Raw genomic sequence first — 17009 nt, 5'->3', positions numbered from 1 at the left:
TCCATTTTAAACACTGAAACAGTATGAAGCTGACAATTGCAGAGTTATTAGTCAAATGTTAGGCAGTCAGCCAGTAGGCTTCAAAAAACACTTCCTTAAGCAAGAGCAGCAAACAAGGGGAGGAGTTAAAGGTAAAAAAAAAAGAAAGAGGAGAGGGAGAGGGAGAGGGAGAAAAGGAAAGGAAAGGAAAGGAAAGGAAAGGAAAGGAAAGGAAAGGAAAGGAAAGGAAAGGAAAGGAAAGGAAAGGAAAGGAAAGGAAAGGAAAGGAAAGGAAAGGAAAGGAAAGGAAAGGAAAGGAAAGGAAAGGAAAAAGGGAAAGGGAAAAGGGAAAGGGAAAAGGGAAAGGGAAAAGGGAAAGGGAAAAGGGAAAGGGAAAAGGGAAAGGGAAAAGGGAAAGGGAAAAGGGAAAGGGAAAAGGGAAAGGGAAAAGGGAAAGGGAAAAGGGAAAGGGAAAAGGGAAAGGGAAAAGGGAAAGGGAAAAGGGAAAGGGAAAAGGGAAAGGGAAAAGGGAAAGGGAAAAGGGAAAGGGAAAAGGGAAAGGGAAAAGGGAAAGGGAAAAGGGAAAGGGAAAAGGGAAAGGGAAAAGGGAAAGGGAAAAGGGAAAGGGAAAAGGGAAAGGGAAAAGGGAAAGGGAAAAGGGAAAGGGAAAAGGGAAAGGGAAAAGGGAAAGGGAAAAGGGAAAGGGAAAAGGGAAAGGGAAAAGGGAAAGGGAAAAGGGAAAGGGAAAAGGGAAAGGGAAAAGGGAAAGGGAAAAGGGAAAGGGAAAAGGGAAAGGGAAAAGGGAAAGGGAAAAGGGAAAGGGAAAAGGGAAAGGGAAAAGGGAAAGGGAAAAGGGAAAGGGAAAAGGGAAAGGGAAAAGGGAAAGGGAAAAGGGAAAGGGAAAAGGGAAAGGGAAAAGGGAAAGGGAAAAGGGAAAGGGAAAAGGGAAAGGGAAAAGGGAAAGGGAAAAGGGAAAGGGAAAAGGGAAAGGGAAAAAGGCAATTAAATTAACTCATGGGATATCTGTCACCAGAAGGGCCAGAATGGCAGATGATTAAGATTGTGTTAATGGAAAAAAATCCAAAAAACCAAAAACTGATTTAACATAAGAGGAAATACTTGAAATTAGCAGTTTAGTACCAAATACAAATCTTGAAAACTTCTCCATTAATAGCAAAGAGACAGCCATTTTATTCTGTTAGTCTGTTGTAATTCCCTTTAGAGTTCACTTGGATAATGGGCGATTAATGTCTGTGTGTATAAAACTAAAACTGTGTCCTAATTGGGTTTGGCTGAGCTAATTGCCTCTGATCAATAAAACTGACACATAGTATGCCTGTCCTTCAAGAATCTCACTCTGGGCCTCATTCCATGTCCCTCAAACAATGCTTCTGACATCCAGGGGAGCAGAAATTGGTCATGCTAATAGAAAATTGAAAGTAATACAGACAAACTTAAATAGAGCAGTAAGCACTGGGGAAATGTGTATTTTATTTGACTAAAACCCCCTTGTGCTTCATGACACATCCCATCCACTTGCAGCAGTTTTCTTAGCATTTTTGCAGTCCCTTCTCTGCAAACAGCATTTCTGCTGCTTCACTCACACCAGCACAGAGACACCAGCAGAGCCTCCTAGTGCTGACAAAGCACACAGCAATAGAAAGGGGGTCCCTCCTGGAACACCTCTAAAAGGCTGAGGCTTTGCTAAACTTCTATCCCCCACACATCCTTCCCGTAAGCGTAGCTACTGTCACACCAGCATTTTCTGGCACTGCAATGACAAGGAAAACACATGACTTTTTCCTCAAACAAACCAGTTATGCTTTATAGCCTGGGGAAACATCTTATCATATGATACAATGCCTACTCTAGTAAAATTACACACAAAACAGAAAAAAAACCCAGCAGATGCAGACACAACATAACTACTTAATACTACTCCAAATACTATAGTACAGCATCCATTCATACTTAATACATCTTTTTAATTTCCTTGACAACAGGGTCAAGATTAGTTATACAAGCTATGCAGTCTACGCAAGTATGTCTCCTAGTTAATAGGCTAAACTTGCCTGACAGAGGCAGTCGCTGCCTGTAAGAACATGGGATCATCTTCCCAAAGGCACAACAGTGTTGCTTCTTTTGAAATCAGTGCATCCCCTCAGATCATTTCAACAGTAGCGACAAGTTAAGAGTCATTGAGAACAGTGTAACCTAGTATTCTGATAGGAGGTAGGACATGAGACTCGTTTCTGCTTTTTTTTCTGATGACGGTCTGCACTGTCCGTAAAAATATCAGAGAAACTGTAACACAGATGTTCCCAACCTGCTTAACCAGGAGAAAGGAGCTTAGGAAAGCAACACTGTGACTATGTCAAATACCAGTTTTTAAGGTGTCCTGAGATGAAATAAGTAATGAATTGGACTTATCAGTACATTAACAGTAATATTTTGCTCATTTAAGATGCATGCACTTCCAAGGAAATGGACACTAGCATACTTCTATTTTGCTTTTTCTATACACAGCTGTGCCCTCTAGTGGAACTGGCTAATACACTATATATTTTGTTCTTTTATCAAAATCAGCAAACTCTATATGAACTTTAATACATTCAGTAGCTGGAGTTATGATCCTTGCTTTCTTTCAGGAAGCTGTTGTATTAACTTTGCAGAATTTAATTGTACTAAAGTTTCAAGATACTGTGAGAATCCAAATTATATAGTTCTAAATAAAGTCCTAATTTCTGAAGTATCCTTCCTATTTGTTATTTTTTGATAGAAGAAAATCCTGTTTTGTGGTCTTTTAGCTAATGTCAGAAATAGAGCAAATTCAACTATGCTGGGAAGAGGTAAAATGAGTTGAAGTAGTCTGGAGCTACTGCCAATTTATTCCAATGACAATCAGAAAGGTAACAATTAATCAATCACCAGATATGATCTAAGGAGAATGGTAGATGAGGATCATGGAATTTCACTATTACATATCTCTACGACTATGATGTGTCTCCCTCCAAAGTTTATTTCATAGAAACAGTGAAACCGAAGTAACTGATTATTTTGTGCTCCAGTTAAATCTCATTTACAACACACTTATCCAGGCTCATAAATTCCAAATCCACTCTTTTTTTTTTTTAATCATTGTCTTAGCGCAGGGTACCATACATGCAAACTATTAGTTTGGATTAAGCCAATCTTCGAATGTTCCATAGAAAGTATTAAGTATAGAAATACAAATCTCATGCTGTCAGAAAGGTGGTCCATTAAAAAGTTAACATCTAAAATAGATACTTGAACTTGTATTAATCTCAAGATTAGGTCCCATACTTCTTGTTGTATGAATCAAATATTTTTACTTGTGGGACAGAAATTATTCTTCCAGTTCTCACTGGAACTGACAGTGATTACTATCCATATCTTTTCATGCTAGTCTCCAGGACAAGCAAAAAATAAAACCAAAACCAACTTGCTTTATTGAGATAAAAAGATACTCTCTATTAATATAACATAAAAGCTTTGTGTCAGCTTTATTATATAGCTAAAGCCCCAAGAGTTAGTACAGGTAAGAGCACAAATTAACTCTGATTAGGAAGCTATAAAGGTTAATTTGGAAAAGGGAGCCCTTAGAAGCTGCTAGAAATTGTAATGACAAATGAGACTATGACACATAGTTCTTATGATGTAATGCTCTAATTTAGTTTCTCCTTATGTCATGTGACCCTCCTGAAGCTTTGGGCACATAAGAGTCTTCGACAGATACCAGCCTTTCTTTTCAGCATGCAGTAGAATTCCTGCAAGAAATGCTGAATCAGACCTTAATACACACTTTTATTTTAGCCTTAATCAATGGTAATAATCAAGCTTTAGAATTATATTTTATCTAAGTTATTTCTAACAACACTTAAGTCTTTTATCAGTACAGAACTAGCTAGAAAAATAAACTGTATAGAGACCAAGAGCTATAATGTACACTAGTCAATTTTTAATCATATTCAACAGATCTTTAAAAAAAAAAAAAAAAAAAAGAAATTTGCACCCAAAAATAAAAAATAGAGACTGCTAACCATGCTTACACTCTAACCATAAGCCATTCCTCCCATATTTTTAATTCTCTCCACCTATCCTACTGCATGTGTGATATTGACATGACAAGAAGATCAAGATAAACATGTGAGCTGATAATTTACGAAGCTTGCAGAATCTCCTTCATTTGAAGCTCCAAAGAACCAGTTAAAAAAAACTCTATATAATCTATTTATAATTCACCAAGGCCCTTGAGCATAGCAGGTGCCTTTAGAAGTGTCTTCTACTCCTGTATTTCTAGGATTACTGTGACTGTTAGCACTATCTCAACACGCTCCTTTTCCCAAATTCTACATCAAGATGACAATGAAATTGTACAACAGTCTTTGAATAGTTTCTTTTTAACTATGAAAGAAACAATGGAGTCTAAAAGTGTTTACTCACTGTGAATTATTAGAGCTACTGCTGACAAAAACATTCATGATGAAATTGAAATTATGTAACACAGAATAAATTAATGTCTTCTCAAAGGAAAGGTGAAAATTAAAGGTTAAAACTTTTCCCTTGTTTTCTGAAAACTTTAATTCCCATAATATATATATTACCTAAGGCCAGATTGCACAGCTTTTGTCAGCATTTGTGATGCATGTCTCTGAATACATCAGAAAAACACTTGTTGATTCAAGCCCTTCCCCTCTTTAGTCTGGAGAGCTGGTGGAAAGTCTCTACTTCTTGATATTGTTGTTGGGCAAGCAAGAGAAAAATACTGTCTAAATGTTATATGTTCTTTTACAGAACTTCATATGCAGTCTGCCACATAAGAAACAACCTACAGGCCCCACATTCTTCTAAAAGCAGACAAGCAGAAAATGGATGGGATTATGATCTCACTTTTCCAGTTGATTGAATGTATTGTGAACCACTCCAAGTATACATATGCAGTACTGAACGACACACCCAACAGCCCCCCTCTGCATACATTCTCCTTGTAATAAATTATTTCAGTGCTCTCCGTTTAATTTTTTGGAACTTTTAACCAAAAGCAAATTTGTTAACAAATAAAATCTTTTGGCTTTGAAATCTCAGCTGCCTTATCTGGAAATGGAAGTCTCAATTAAATGGAAATTTACAATTTTCCAGATTCATCTAAATCCTGGGTCCATGTTCCTCAAATATTAACTGAGAACACACGGGGTGAAAGACTGTCTTCCTTTTACTGTGATTGTAAATACAGACATCTGGAAAGAGCAGCCAATTGTTCTGAAAAGGTCTGATTCCACTTAAACCATCTCAAGATCACTTGAATGACTCATAACAGCTTTATTTGAACCTAAAAGCTCAATTAAAACTTTTCACTGCGCTATTTACTATTTGTAAGAACTAACAGTTCCTTTTTGTTATTCTTTTTAAGAACTACTAGTATCTATACAAGCCTGACAGTTGGCAGTCTCCAAAGAAAACAGTGGTGGGCCACATAAACTTACAGTTCAACTACCTGCTTCACAAGAACTGTGAGATGCTGTCATCTATCTCTTATTCCAAGAACGCAGCAGGCCCAAGGGGATCCAGTAGTTTTGCTTTCGATACTTTTGGATTTTATTGCAAAGCCCGATACCACCCTGAGTTCACTCCTCCAATAAGGGGAGGGTCCCAACCTGCCCAGGAGCTTGATGCGGTTTTTAAAAAGCCGTACGCTGCAACGCCAGCGATCCAAATGCTTCTCGAACAGCTACCCTTGTAAACGGCCTGGCCTTCAGGCGCACTTCTACCCAGCTCTACTCGGACACCGGGAACACATAATACGGAATCCCAACTCTCCTCCAAGACTCCACCTCAGAGACAACTCTGTGAGGCAACCTCTGCCCTTAAGCACCGCCGGAAGAGGGAGGGCGGCCCTTAACCGTCGCATGCTCGCGCCGCGCCTGGCACCGCCCCCACGGGCTGAGGTGGGAGGTGCGGGCTGAGCTCCACCCCGCGCCCCGCCCCGCCGGCCCGGCACTGGCCTCCGCAGCCGGGGGAAGCCGAGACGATGCTGGAGACGCTGCGGGAGCGTCTGCTGAGCGTCCAGCAGGACCTCAGCGCCGGGTGGGTAGCACCCCAGGCCCGCGGGGCTGGCGGGGGGAGCGGGTGAGGGACTCGCGCCCCGCGGCCGGGCGGGGAGGGGGAAGCAGGTGACTGGGGGGTGGGGGAGGGCGGGGACTGGCCTGGCGAGCGGGAGGGAGGGAAAGGAAGAGGAGGAGAGTGCGGGGCGGGATCCCTCTCACCGCGGTTGCTTGGTGGTGGTGATGGTTTCCCGCTCGATGCTGGAACGGGTTGGAAACTTGGCCCCTGGGTCTTACCCACCGCCTCCCGCCCGCTTCTTTGCCGTCTCGGCGGAGCGGGTCATGGCGGGCGGGAGAGCCCTGGCAGCTGCAGTCGGGGCTTGAGGGGATGAGCAGCCTCGGGGTTTGGGAAGCAGCTGCGGTCGAGTGAAGGAAGGAAGGAAGGAAGGAATGAAATGGCTGTTCCGAGAGCACCAGGAAGATGCGAACGGTGTCAATTAACGCACTTCAGTTTTTCACGAAGTAACTTGACCTTTCAAGGTTTTATGGGTTCGCGTAATTGCTTAAAGAGCATCGCTGCGCTCTGTTTGGCATATGAAAAGCTTTTCTTTCATTAGAAGGTTAGTTACTATCGCTTGGGGAAAAGAAGTGCAGGATATGCAGAAAGAGCAGCTCCTTGCTTACATTAAAATACAGAAGGGTATTCTTCCTACATTGCCTCACAAGGTTTTTGTTTTTAAATAGGCCCGGTATCAATGCTTTTTTTAGTAGAAGCAGGTGGTCCAAATGAGTGTTACTGGAGGTCAGTGGATGGCTGGAGAACAAGGTCATACCTTTGCTGCAAACCTGTTGGTTTATAATGAGCCACAGGAGAGTGTCCTGTTGTAATCAATTACTTTTAAAAACTGCGTGGTCTTTGGCAACATTGAGACTGACTTGTAATACCCCTATGGTAAATATTTATATGTAGTGATGGATGTCTGTGTAGTCCCGAAACTTAAAATAAATATTTTATAATGACTGATTTGCACCAGTATATGATGTTCCGCAGAAACTGACAGAATAAGCTGCCAATCAGCCAGATAAGTTGCTTAGATGTTATCTGTCTCAACTTAGCAAACAGTAGTTTGATATTAAAATATCTTAAGAATACAGACTAAGGCATTGCTTTGTTTCTGGCTGGCTTTCTGTTTTGCTGTTATTTTTAGAACTTCTCACAGGGTTTGATGGCTCGGTACAATGCAGCATTATTTTGGAAAAGATGTTTTTCACATGATGAAAGAGGACAACAGGAAGGTCATAACATGCTGGATCCAATGGTCACTTAACTCTCTATCCCTGTTGCTGCAGTGGACTCCATATGTTTCCATGTGGGCTCTTAATTTGCCCTCTTCAATACACAAGTACTGCAATATTTTGTTTTGTTGTGAGAGCAGTCTCTGATGTCATCGTTTCCATCTTTGTGTTCTAGCAGCCCCATTAATGTGCACTTGGAGTGTCCCATCTTTATTTTTTTTTTTTTTTATCTGGACTGTATTCTATGTTGCCTTTGGAAACCTGTATCTTGGAGCCATAGTAGCTAAGCCTGTGGAAAGCATTGGGATTTTTCCTGTAGTGTCCCTGTGGATTCAGGCGAGACCATGACCTGTCCTGGTTTTCCCCCTTTCCCTTCCTAGACAAAGCAACAGCAATGCCATAGTGTTCTGGATTACCCCATTCCCAGTCTCAACAAAGTGGTAATAGAAGTCATTTTATGCTCTTAAGACTTTAGCTCAAAACGGTCAAAACCCAAATAAGGTATTTCTAGTGTCAAGGATGTTGGGTCAGTTGTGGCCAACTTGTTAACTACACATGAATGCTTGCAAAGTAGAATAGTTGGATTTCTTGAAACACTGGAAAGGGGAAGCTTTTTCAGGTCTTCTAAGTGAAGAATATCACTCCCGAAAGAAGAAGGGAATGTTTATGTACAGCTGAAAAAGATTAAATCTGGGACTGTGTGATCTAAAGAAAGAGCAGTTTAGGGTTATTAGCAATTTTTGTGTACAAAGAAATGAGCTCCCCTTTCCATTGCTCAACTATACCTGCTGTCTACTTCTGTGCATTTTGTGTGATATTCAGATTTTGACATATTTACCTGCAAGGAATCTTTTGCAGGAGGAGAAAAAAACAAAACAGCACACAACCAACAACAAAACACCAAAAAAACACAAACAAACAAAACAGAACAGTGAGTTGTGTTTGTGCTCAGGCAGTAATTTGTGTGCTTCTGACAGCTTGAGTGATGTGGCTCATGCTACATCTACTTTGTGTAGAGAACACTGCTGATAGGAAGCCAATGTTGTGTAGTCAAGTGATAAATCCTTTAACCTTTTCTTCTGACTGTCTGGCAGGTATTCTAGTGAGACAACTGGTAGCTGTGACCCAGCATTTCCTTCAGTCCCTGTATGCAGAGGGGTGCTGCTGATAGGGGCTTGGGTGCATGCTGGGGAACATGCCAGAAAAGACAGGCAAACTGCAGAACCTTCTGCAACAGTGGTGTTCTTTCTCAGTGGGCTGTGGTTGTTGCTACTTGGCTTGACTATTATGAACTGCTCTCTAACAGGGAGTAGAGACCTGTCTTAGCAGGTCTTTTCTTAAGTTGTCAACCACTTAGTTTACTGTAGAGCTTTGAGGTTTCTTCTTAGAGTTTCTGGAAATTAGTGGTTGTCAAGACTGGCGGAATGATTTGGCTCACCCCAGAAGCGGCCTGACTATATATACTGGGGTATTTCTCAGTCACTGGGTCACTCTGGATTACATATCTCTGTGTCTGGAGGATACCTTTGGAGCTCATAGCTCATCTTCATCTTGCTCATGTGTGTGCGTCCTTCATTTCTTCCTAATCCTTGCTGTCCTGGACAGCCGGGACTCCAAAAGCCATAGAGACTGAGGACATCCATCATCTTGGTGGTCAGAGAATAGCCAGAGGTTTTGGTTCTCACTCTACCATACCAACTTGAACTAGCACATACAGGTTGACTGGAAAAGAGTTGTGGGTGGGAAGGTGTTGTTGATTGGAGGTTTGGTTGGTTTGTTTGTTTGTGGTAGTTTTTTGGGGAGCAAGATACCAGTCGGTTTGACATTAGTTGTAGGTGAAGCAAGCCTCAGATATGCTCAGTAGCAGGGCACTGGTGATGCTGCTGGAGATGCTGATAGTTGGCAGTAGAGAAGTTGTGCTCATGTGAGCTTTATGTTGGCAGACATGGCAAGTGGGTACAAATGTCTCTATGTGACTGTCATATTTTCCCTTGGCACGTGTGCCTTCTTGTAAAGGGTGTTCTTCAGGATTTTATTGGTTATTTCTATGCAGATCTTTAATACTTGTCTGCTAAGGAAGCAATATTGAGAGCTGGATGACTTGGTCATACAGCTCCCATTAAACTTTTCATACACAATTGTTTGATGCCCTTGTAGAAAAATCTTAACATTTAGCAGCAGTGTCAGCGGAAATAATCTTGTATGAAGTGTCCACAAAGCTAAGTGAAATTTGATTTATTTGTGAAATAAGATGAAGCAAAATGAACTGTAATAGACTGGAATTAACACATTGTATGTTCAAACAAGTTGCTATCTGGTTTTAGTGTTGGAAATGTCTGATGGTTTTGTGTTTTGATTTATAGGTTGAAGACTTTGGGCGACAAATCAAGAGAAGCAAAAAAAAGCAAGCAGAGGTACTTCTGAACAACTTAATGTATAGCATTGATCTAGGATGCTCTTGTTAAAGAAAAACTTGAAAGTGGTTCACATATATGAGCAAGTTATAAGTACATTTGCATATAATTTTACAGAGTATTCTTCTGACAACAGAAAAGCTTAACCCTAATGTTGAGGAAATAGTTTGCTTAATAGAACCTTCATTGATAGGCCTAAATAATTTATTATGGCCATCAATCAATTTATAAATGACTCTTTATGTGAATATTCAATGTTATTGTAGTACTTTATACAAGATTCAGGTTGCAGTACACTGAAATGTAATTTACAATCTCTGAATCTCATGTACTAAATTTGTAATTCAGTTTTATTAGTGCAAGAATGTAAATTTGAGCCTTTTTATTGTGGAAAATATATGTATAATGGAGTATTTCAATTACCTGTTTCAAGAAGATTTAAGAATTGTGGTGTGTGGTGGTTTGGGTTGTTTTTATCACCTCCATTTTGGTGTATTGTTCATTCCTTCTACCTGTGTGAACTATGAGGAAAGACTATTTAATGTCTGTGAATGTTGCTTCTTCAAATAAACTCAGGTATACTTTGGTGTAAAGCATATTCTTATTAAACACGGTGTAGACACAAATTAGTTTTCAAACAAGCTCTGAACAAAAAGAAGGCATCTGAAAAACACTGTATTCAGTTCTGGAGCTTGATGTTTGGATGTAAAGGTGTTTTAACAGAAGACTGGTTGTATTGGCAAGACACGAAATCTAAACTAAGAATGAAGATTTGAATAAAACTACATTAGGCAGCTGCCTTCTCTGTACATTTCCAGTCTATAATATTTTGATTCATCTGGTCTACTGTAAAATATCCATTACTTTGAGAAAAGCACTGGGTGAACCAGTTGGATCATCACAAATAGGGGAATGCCAGTGTGACTTCTGCTTTGCTGATAAAGTTCTGGGACAAGCATAGCTTAGCTTGATTATAAGGTTGTTTAAGAAGTTGTGAGTGGGGAGCGGAGGAGATGCTGCTAAGAGTGGCGTTGTGGTGAGAGTTTGTTACTGATCATCAGATCAGGGAGTGAGTGATGTCTTCTCTAATACCTCTGTATCATTCAACTCCCATTCTTGTGAGGGCCTTTAACTTCCTTGACATCTGCTGAAAGAACAGCACAGCAGGTTGCAGTCAATAAGAGTTCTGGAGGGTGTCAGGGATAATTTATTGATACCCTCTTTATAACTTTTTTACCATGCAGTAATAGCCTCAGGAAAGCCAAAACTCATTGAGAATTGACGTTTACAAGAGATGGTAAGGACAAGAAAAAAAGCTTCTAGCCCTGCATTGGTAATAAAAAGCTGAACAAAGAAAATACGGGATTGTTGATGAATGGGGTGGATGATTTTGTGACAGTAAATGTAGATGTTTTTGCGGTACTCAATGCCTTCATTGCTTCAGTCCTAACAGACAGGGTCTCCCAGTTCTCTGTGATTAGTGAAAGGGTTGAAGGAAGAGACTGACCAGCAGTAGATCAAGATCAGTTTGGGAAACTCAACCCATAAAAGCCCATAGGAACATATGGGCCAAGAGGTACTTCATTAAATTTAAGAAGTACAAATCCAAAGTCTTTCCCTGGGGAGAAAGTATCCTGTGCAACAATGCGGGCTGGAGTTGACTGGCTCTCTGGGAAGCAGCTTTGAGGGTCTTGGCACACAGCAAGCTGAACGTGAGCAGCAACATGCCTGGCAGCAAGGAAGGCCAACAGCTTTCTGGTCTGTATGAACAGGACCACATGCAGAAGGATTGAGGGAGGTGATTATCCCCTGCACTCAGCACTCCATAGACCACATGTAACTACTCCAGTTTGGGCCTCTAATGTGAGAAAGACACTGATAACCTGGAGCAAGTTCAGTGGAGGGCCACCAAGATGTTTGGGGCTGGAACTCTGTGTTTGAGGAGAGACTGAGACAGGGGCTTGTTCAGCCTGGAGAAGAGATGACTTTGGGGAGACCTGACAGCAGCCTGTCTTTACCTATGAAGAGATTATCAAGGAGATTGATATGTGGTGGGAACACAAAAGGCGATAGGCGTGAGTTGAAACGAGATGTACTGACAGGAAAAGACTGTGAGGAAAAACTTTTTCCTTGTGAGGACGGCAAAGCAGTGGAACAAGTTTCTCACAGAACCTGTGAAATTTCTGTCCTCAGAGGTTTTCAGCTTGCAATTGGACAAAGCCCTGAGCAAGCTGGTCTGATCCTGTAGCTGCTGCTGCTTGGAACAGGGTGTTGCACTAGGTACCACCTGAGATCCCATTCCACCTCACTGATTCTATTGCTTTTCTCTTGATTTAAGGAAAAAAATATTTCATTTATGGTATTTGGGTTTTTTCCATTCGAATTGTTTGGATGATAGTGCAAAACAGACTGTTCTGGTCATCATCCGAGAGGCAAATCTTGCATAACATTGAGATCTTCATGTAATACATCCTTAAAAGTGCTGCATTGTTAGTTTTCTTTAACTTTTATATTTCAAGCTGTTACTAATGAAAATGTATATATCCAATAGGAGATCATTAGACCATTAAACTGGCAAAGGTTCTTTAGCTTAATATTTATTTTTAAAGTAGAATATATTAAGTGCAGTTTCTTTATTGAGAGACAAAGAACTTATGTAGTGGTCTTATTTTCAGAATGTTTCTGTCCACTGTTTCAAATTAAAACAATGTTCACCTTGCATGTTTGTTAACTGTTACTAAAAAATTATCTCATAAAAGTTGTTTTTAATGGACATAGTCAAAAAGAGGTATGAGTGGCCTACCATAAAATAACAAGGGGAAAAAGCCCAACCCTAGCTTAGGGGTATTCTTGTAAGATACACTGTGTAATGCACTTTAAACCAGAATTGACAAAATGTTTGTGAAAGTTAACAGTAGGGCATATTTCTGTGCTCAGCAGATCTGTCAAATGCAGATGTGTGTGCACACATTTTTTTATAACGGTCTTCTGTTAACATTTGTATATTTACAATTTCTCTTACAGAACTGTTCAGTCTTTGCCAGAGTTTTCTGCTGGACTGGAATTACTTAGCAGGTATGACCTTCCATTTCTTAGCATCTGCTTCCTATAATTTCAGAAATGACTTTATTAGGTTAAGGAAATGAGAGAAAAATCAATGTGTTGCTAATAGGTTTTTTTAATGTTTTACACTTATTAGAGTGGGGGTGACTACTGGATGATAAATACGTTTAAAGCTTGCCCAATCCTTAATGCTGTCATGTTAATGAAACAGAAATTCTGGACAAAAAGCAATATTTGAAAGATTACTTTAGTTCATGGTCTAATGCACGGGGATGAAGGAGACCAGCACTGAGGCCCAGCCTGTGGTTTTAATTTGATGTTTTATAACTTTTCCATATTTGTTATGATTTTATTCTGCTATAATAGAGACAGTGTGTCTGTCATTGCTGTGATAAGAAAGAGTGTTCCATGTGTATTTAGTCACATTTTTCTGAGTAACAGAAGCTATCTCTATTATAAATTTCCTTTGTATATTTATATTTTTTAAAAAATCTATTTCTTTGGTTGGGGGGAGTGTGATTGAAATTTTTTTCATTTTCTTAGTGAAATTGGGTTCCAAGTAGTGCTTAAGGCTTTTACGTGTAGTCTTCTAAATATTTGTGGGTCCGTTTACCTCTTAATGTACACTAGCAGGTTAAAAAACATGAATCAGTTTTTCTTTGAAAGAAATTATTTCTTACTGTATATTTGTCTTGGTAGAACAGTCAATACCAGAAAGAATTGTACAGAATTTTAAACTGTGATTTCTGCTAGTCTCTGTAAATGTAAGCACAGTGGTATCGATTAAATCCTCTTTCTTTGTAAGGGGAACAGTGTAAGAATAATCATTTATCTTTCTTCAGATATGAAGATGCTTGGGCTGCCCTTCACAAAGGAGCCAAAGATTGTGCAAAAGCTGGAGAGGTAAGAAGAGATAACAATGTCACACTTGAAATAGCTTCATATGTGTAAATAATTTTAAACTAAAATTTTTAGTACCAGCATGCTGGATTGACCCTGACCACTAGTTAAGCACCCACACAGCCTTGTTCACTCCTCCACCAGTGGGACAGAGGAGAGAACAGGAAGAACAAAAATGAGAAAACTCATGGTTCAAGATAAAGACAGTTGAAGGATGGAGGAAAAACAAGCAGTGCAAAAGCAGTCACTCACAACCTCCCACAAGCAGACCAATGCCCAGCCAGTCTCAGAGCACTGGTTACCTTGGAAGACCAAACTCTTAGTTTTTATTGTTGAGCATGATGTTACATGATATGAACTATCCCTTTGGCCAGTGGTCAACTGCTCCAGCTGTGTCACCTCTGAACTTCTTGCCCAGCCTACTTCCTGCAGTGAGAACAGGGATGAGTGGGGAAGAGAGAACAACTTGACACCATCTAAGCACTGTTCAGCAGTATCCAAAATACTGGTGTGTTATCAACTCTCTTTTGGTCAGAAATCCAAGACGTAGCACCATATGGGCTGCTATGAAGAAGGTTAACTCCATCTCAGCTGGATCCAGTAGAACTAGTATAATGAAAAAGTAATGCTCTGTATTGCTGCTTGGGAAAAATGTGAAGTTGCATTGTTTTTTACTCTTTTCAGGAGGGTGATTGACAGGCAGCTGATGGAATGGATCAGTGTCCCGTTCCTCTTGTTTCTCGCAGCTCTTTCAGATTTGATGGCACTCAGTGTACAATTAATATTCTTAAAGTATTAATTATAGATATTGTAAAAAATAATAAATTCTCTGTGATCACAAGGTATCGTCTAACAAGAAATATGTGAAGTTCATTCTCCTGTTTACTTTCTGATATTTCAATTACCATAACAAACATCAAGCATGAGAGCATAGTGCTTTTGAAGTACTTTTCAACTGATACGCTGACACCCAGACTTGCTTGTTTTCTGTCCTGTGTTCAGGTAATTGCAATCAAGAAAGTGATGGTAAAAAAAAAGACATATCCAGAAGTTCAGGTTGTTGGTTTTTGCACTCTTCTGCCATTATTTGAAAGATTTTAAGTTAGTTAGGATTATTATTTTGAGATTACTTAAGACATCTTAACATTACCAATAAATGGTAGTGTAAATAATAATGTAATTCAAGCACTAAATAATGTGATACAATGAGAACAACTGCAAAAATGATGTTGCATGTTATTGCTGTAGCTCTTTAAAAGTGGGGGTTCTGGGAGAGTACAGAATGTATTTGGGGTTCAGGCATGTTGGTGGTTAGTATCAGGCTAGGGCTGTTGCACTGACAGTGTTTGCTGCCCACTCCTAGTGGGCAGGAAACAGCAAGATTTGGCTGTCTGGCTGAAAAGATTCAGGAAATGTCTGTGCTTTCTCCTAACTTTGTTTAATTTTCTTGGCCTGGAAGTAAAGCGTCAAGTCATATGGTTTATTTCTGGAATGAAGGGAAAGAAAACTTGCAGTAAGTGCTAGCAATGCATTGATCTGTGCCGGACTTTCCATTTCAAGCCCTGTTTAAGGGGCAGCCATGGTAAGCCGGGTGGCCAGGACACAGAACAGGGCTGAGCTGTGCCGTTCTCTGTCCTGGCTGATGCCTTCATTTTGGCCACTTGCATCATCCCTGACTCTTCTGGTTTCTGTAGCTGTCTTGTCCGTATCTTTTTGCAATGCTAAAAACCTCACTGCTTCATGTGTTTTGAAGAGGTATATTTAGGGTAAAAGAGATATTTTATTCTTCTTTCTCTTGCCTAATAGTATGAACCACCTTTTCCACATGTTCCAGTGAAAACCTTCAGTTATTAGAGATTAAGTTCCCTCTGCCAGATTAGTTTGTTTTACTGCTCATGATAATTTTTTCAGGAAATACCTGAAATGACTTGCTTATAATTTTGTAATACTTGTGATAGTTTGTTTTCAAAATTGTAGTTCTGAAAACTAGGTGAGGTAATCTCTTGTATTATGGATGTTTGGGAAAATTAGAATGAAAAACTTCCCTAGACACTTTGAAATCTTCCATGAAATTTGGATGTTTACTTTTGGGAGAATAAAAAATATGTATTGCTTGTGCTTTTTTGTTTGTTTGTTTTTTAATAAAAGTAGAAAATACAGCGTTCAGTAAAATAAGAATGACTGCAGTATATCTGACCTAAAGGTTCACTTGTCCAGTATCCTATTTCTGGTTCTGGCCAGTAGCAGATTAGTTGCTCCTGCTCTGTTGCTTATAAATGATGAATAGAGAAAGGAAAGTGAAAATTTTCAGCTATAATTACTATCTGCAGTCTTACCATGTTAAGTTATAGATGCTAACTACTGCTTCCATCTACAAAATCGTCCTAAAAATACTGCTTTTAGATGATTGTAATTTTAGCTGTATTCAATTATCTGTGGGATGAAATGTTTTTTATGGTGTTTGCCTCCATCTCATGGTGTGGGTTTGTTTGTTTTACAGTTTAACTGATATAAATTCCATATCTCATTCTCAAAAATAGACTTCATTAAAATAAGGATGTTGGTCTTCTGAAGTGTTTCATTATTCACTGGGCTTTGGAATAAGTTTTCAAACCTTGTCTGGTAAAACGGGATGACTTTTTGATAAGGACAGGTAGCTGGAGGAATTTGGAAGTGCGAGAACTTGTCATTCGTCTAAAAGAATCTGCCTGAAGTGGGTAGAATTGTAAATCTTTGACAGCTTCCTTTGCCTGTTTCTCAGACTTTCAGTTTCTGCAACTGAATTCTACCAAAACTCAGTAATTCCGAATGCAGGTACAGCCAAGGGCTGCGTTTGTGTGCTAGAGGAAGAATGGGTAATGGAACTAAAAGCAGGGAAACTGTAATTGAATCATCTCAAGTATCATATATAAGGGAAACATTTGTTACCTAAGATCTCTTGATCTGGCTATTTTTATAGAATCTGACCTATGTAAATAAAATATTTAAGAAGCGTGTCCTGTTCTCATTATACCATTGTCTAATCAGTTAGGAAGAATCAAACAACAAAAATTGAACAAGTGTAGAAGTGTGTTCATAAAGACTGGCAATTACTGCGGTGAAGTTTATCACAAGAGCAGAAGAACAGGATCTTTATAAAGGCAACTTTAAAAAAAATGGAATTCCCCTGATTTCATTATCTAGAGTATTTTGAATAAGATTAAATTGGTATGACTAGCAGCATTAGACTAAGTTACTGATCTAAGTAAGCCTTACATTGCAGCACTGCAATGCTACTATTGTGTACTAGTGTAAC

At 39.6% G+C, this 17009-nt stretch overlaps 1 protein-coding gene across 3 annotated transcripts in view; it reads left to right on the top strand.

The window, feature by feature from the left end:
• The first annotated feature begins 5913 nt into the window (after positions 1 to 5913).
• The window catches only part of DTNBP1 (dystrobrevin binding protein 1), a 73099-nt gene continuing 62003 nt past the window's right edge, over positions 5914 to 17009 (top strand). Inside the window, exons 1-4 of one of the 3 annotated variants that reach the window (XM_065052358.1) lie at positions 5914 to 6084; positions 9701 to 9751; positions 12776 to 12826; positions 13657 to 13717. In XM_065052358.1, coding sequence (XP_064908430.1) covers positions 6029 to 6084; positions 9701 to 9751; positions 12776 to 12826; positions 13657 to 13717 — 219 coding nt within the window. In that variant the 5' untranslated portion in view covers positions 5914 to 6028. Of the gene's footprint in view, positions 6085 to 6229; positions 6662 to 9700; positions 9752 to 12775; positions 12827 to 13656; positions 13718 to 17009 lie in introns of those variants that run through there. The other 2 variants (XM_065052359.1, XM_005512534.3) reach the window with 2 other exon arrangements.

This window comes from Columba livia, chromosome 2 (assembly GCF_036013475.1).
Source record: "Columba livia isolate bColLiv1 breed racing homer chromosome 2, bColLiv1.pat.W.v2, whole genome shotgun sequence".
NCBI lineage: Eukaryota > Metazoa > Chordata > Aves > Columbiformes > Columbidae > Columba > Columba livia.
The sequence above is the reverse complement of the archived record's forward strand: the minus strand, read 5'-3'. Positions and strand labels throughout refer to the sequence as shown.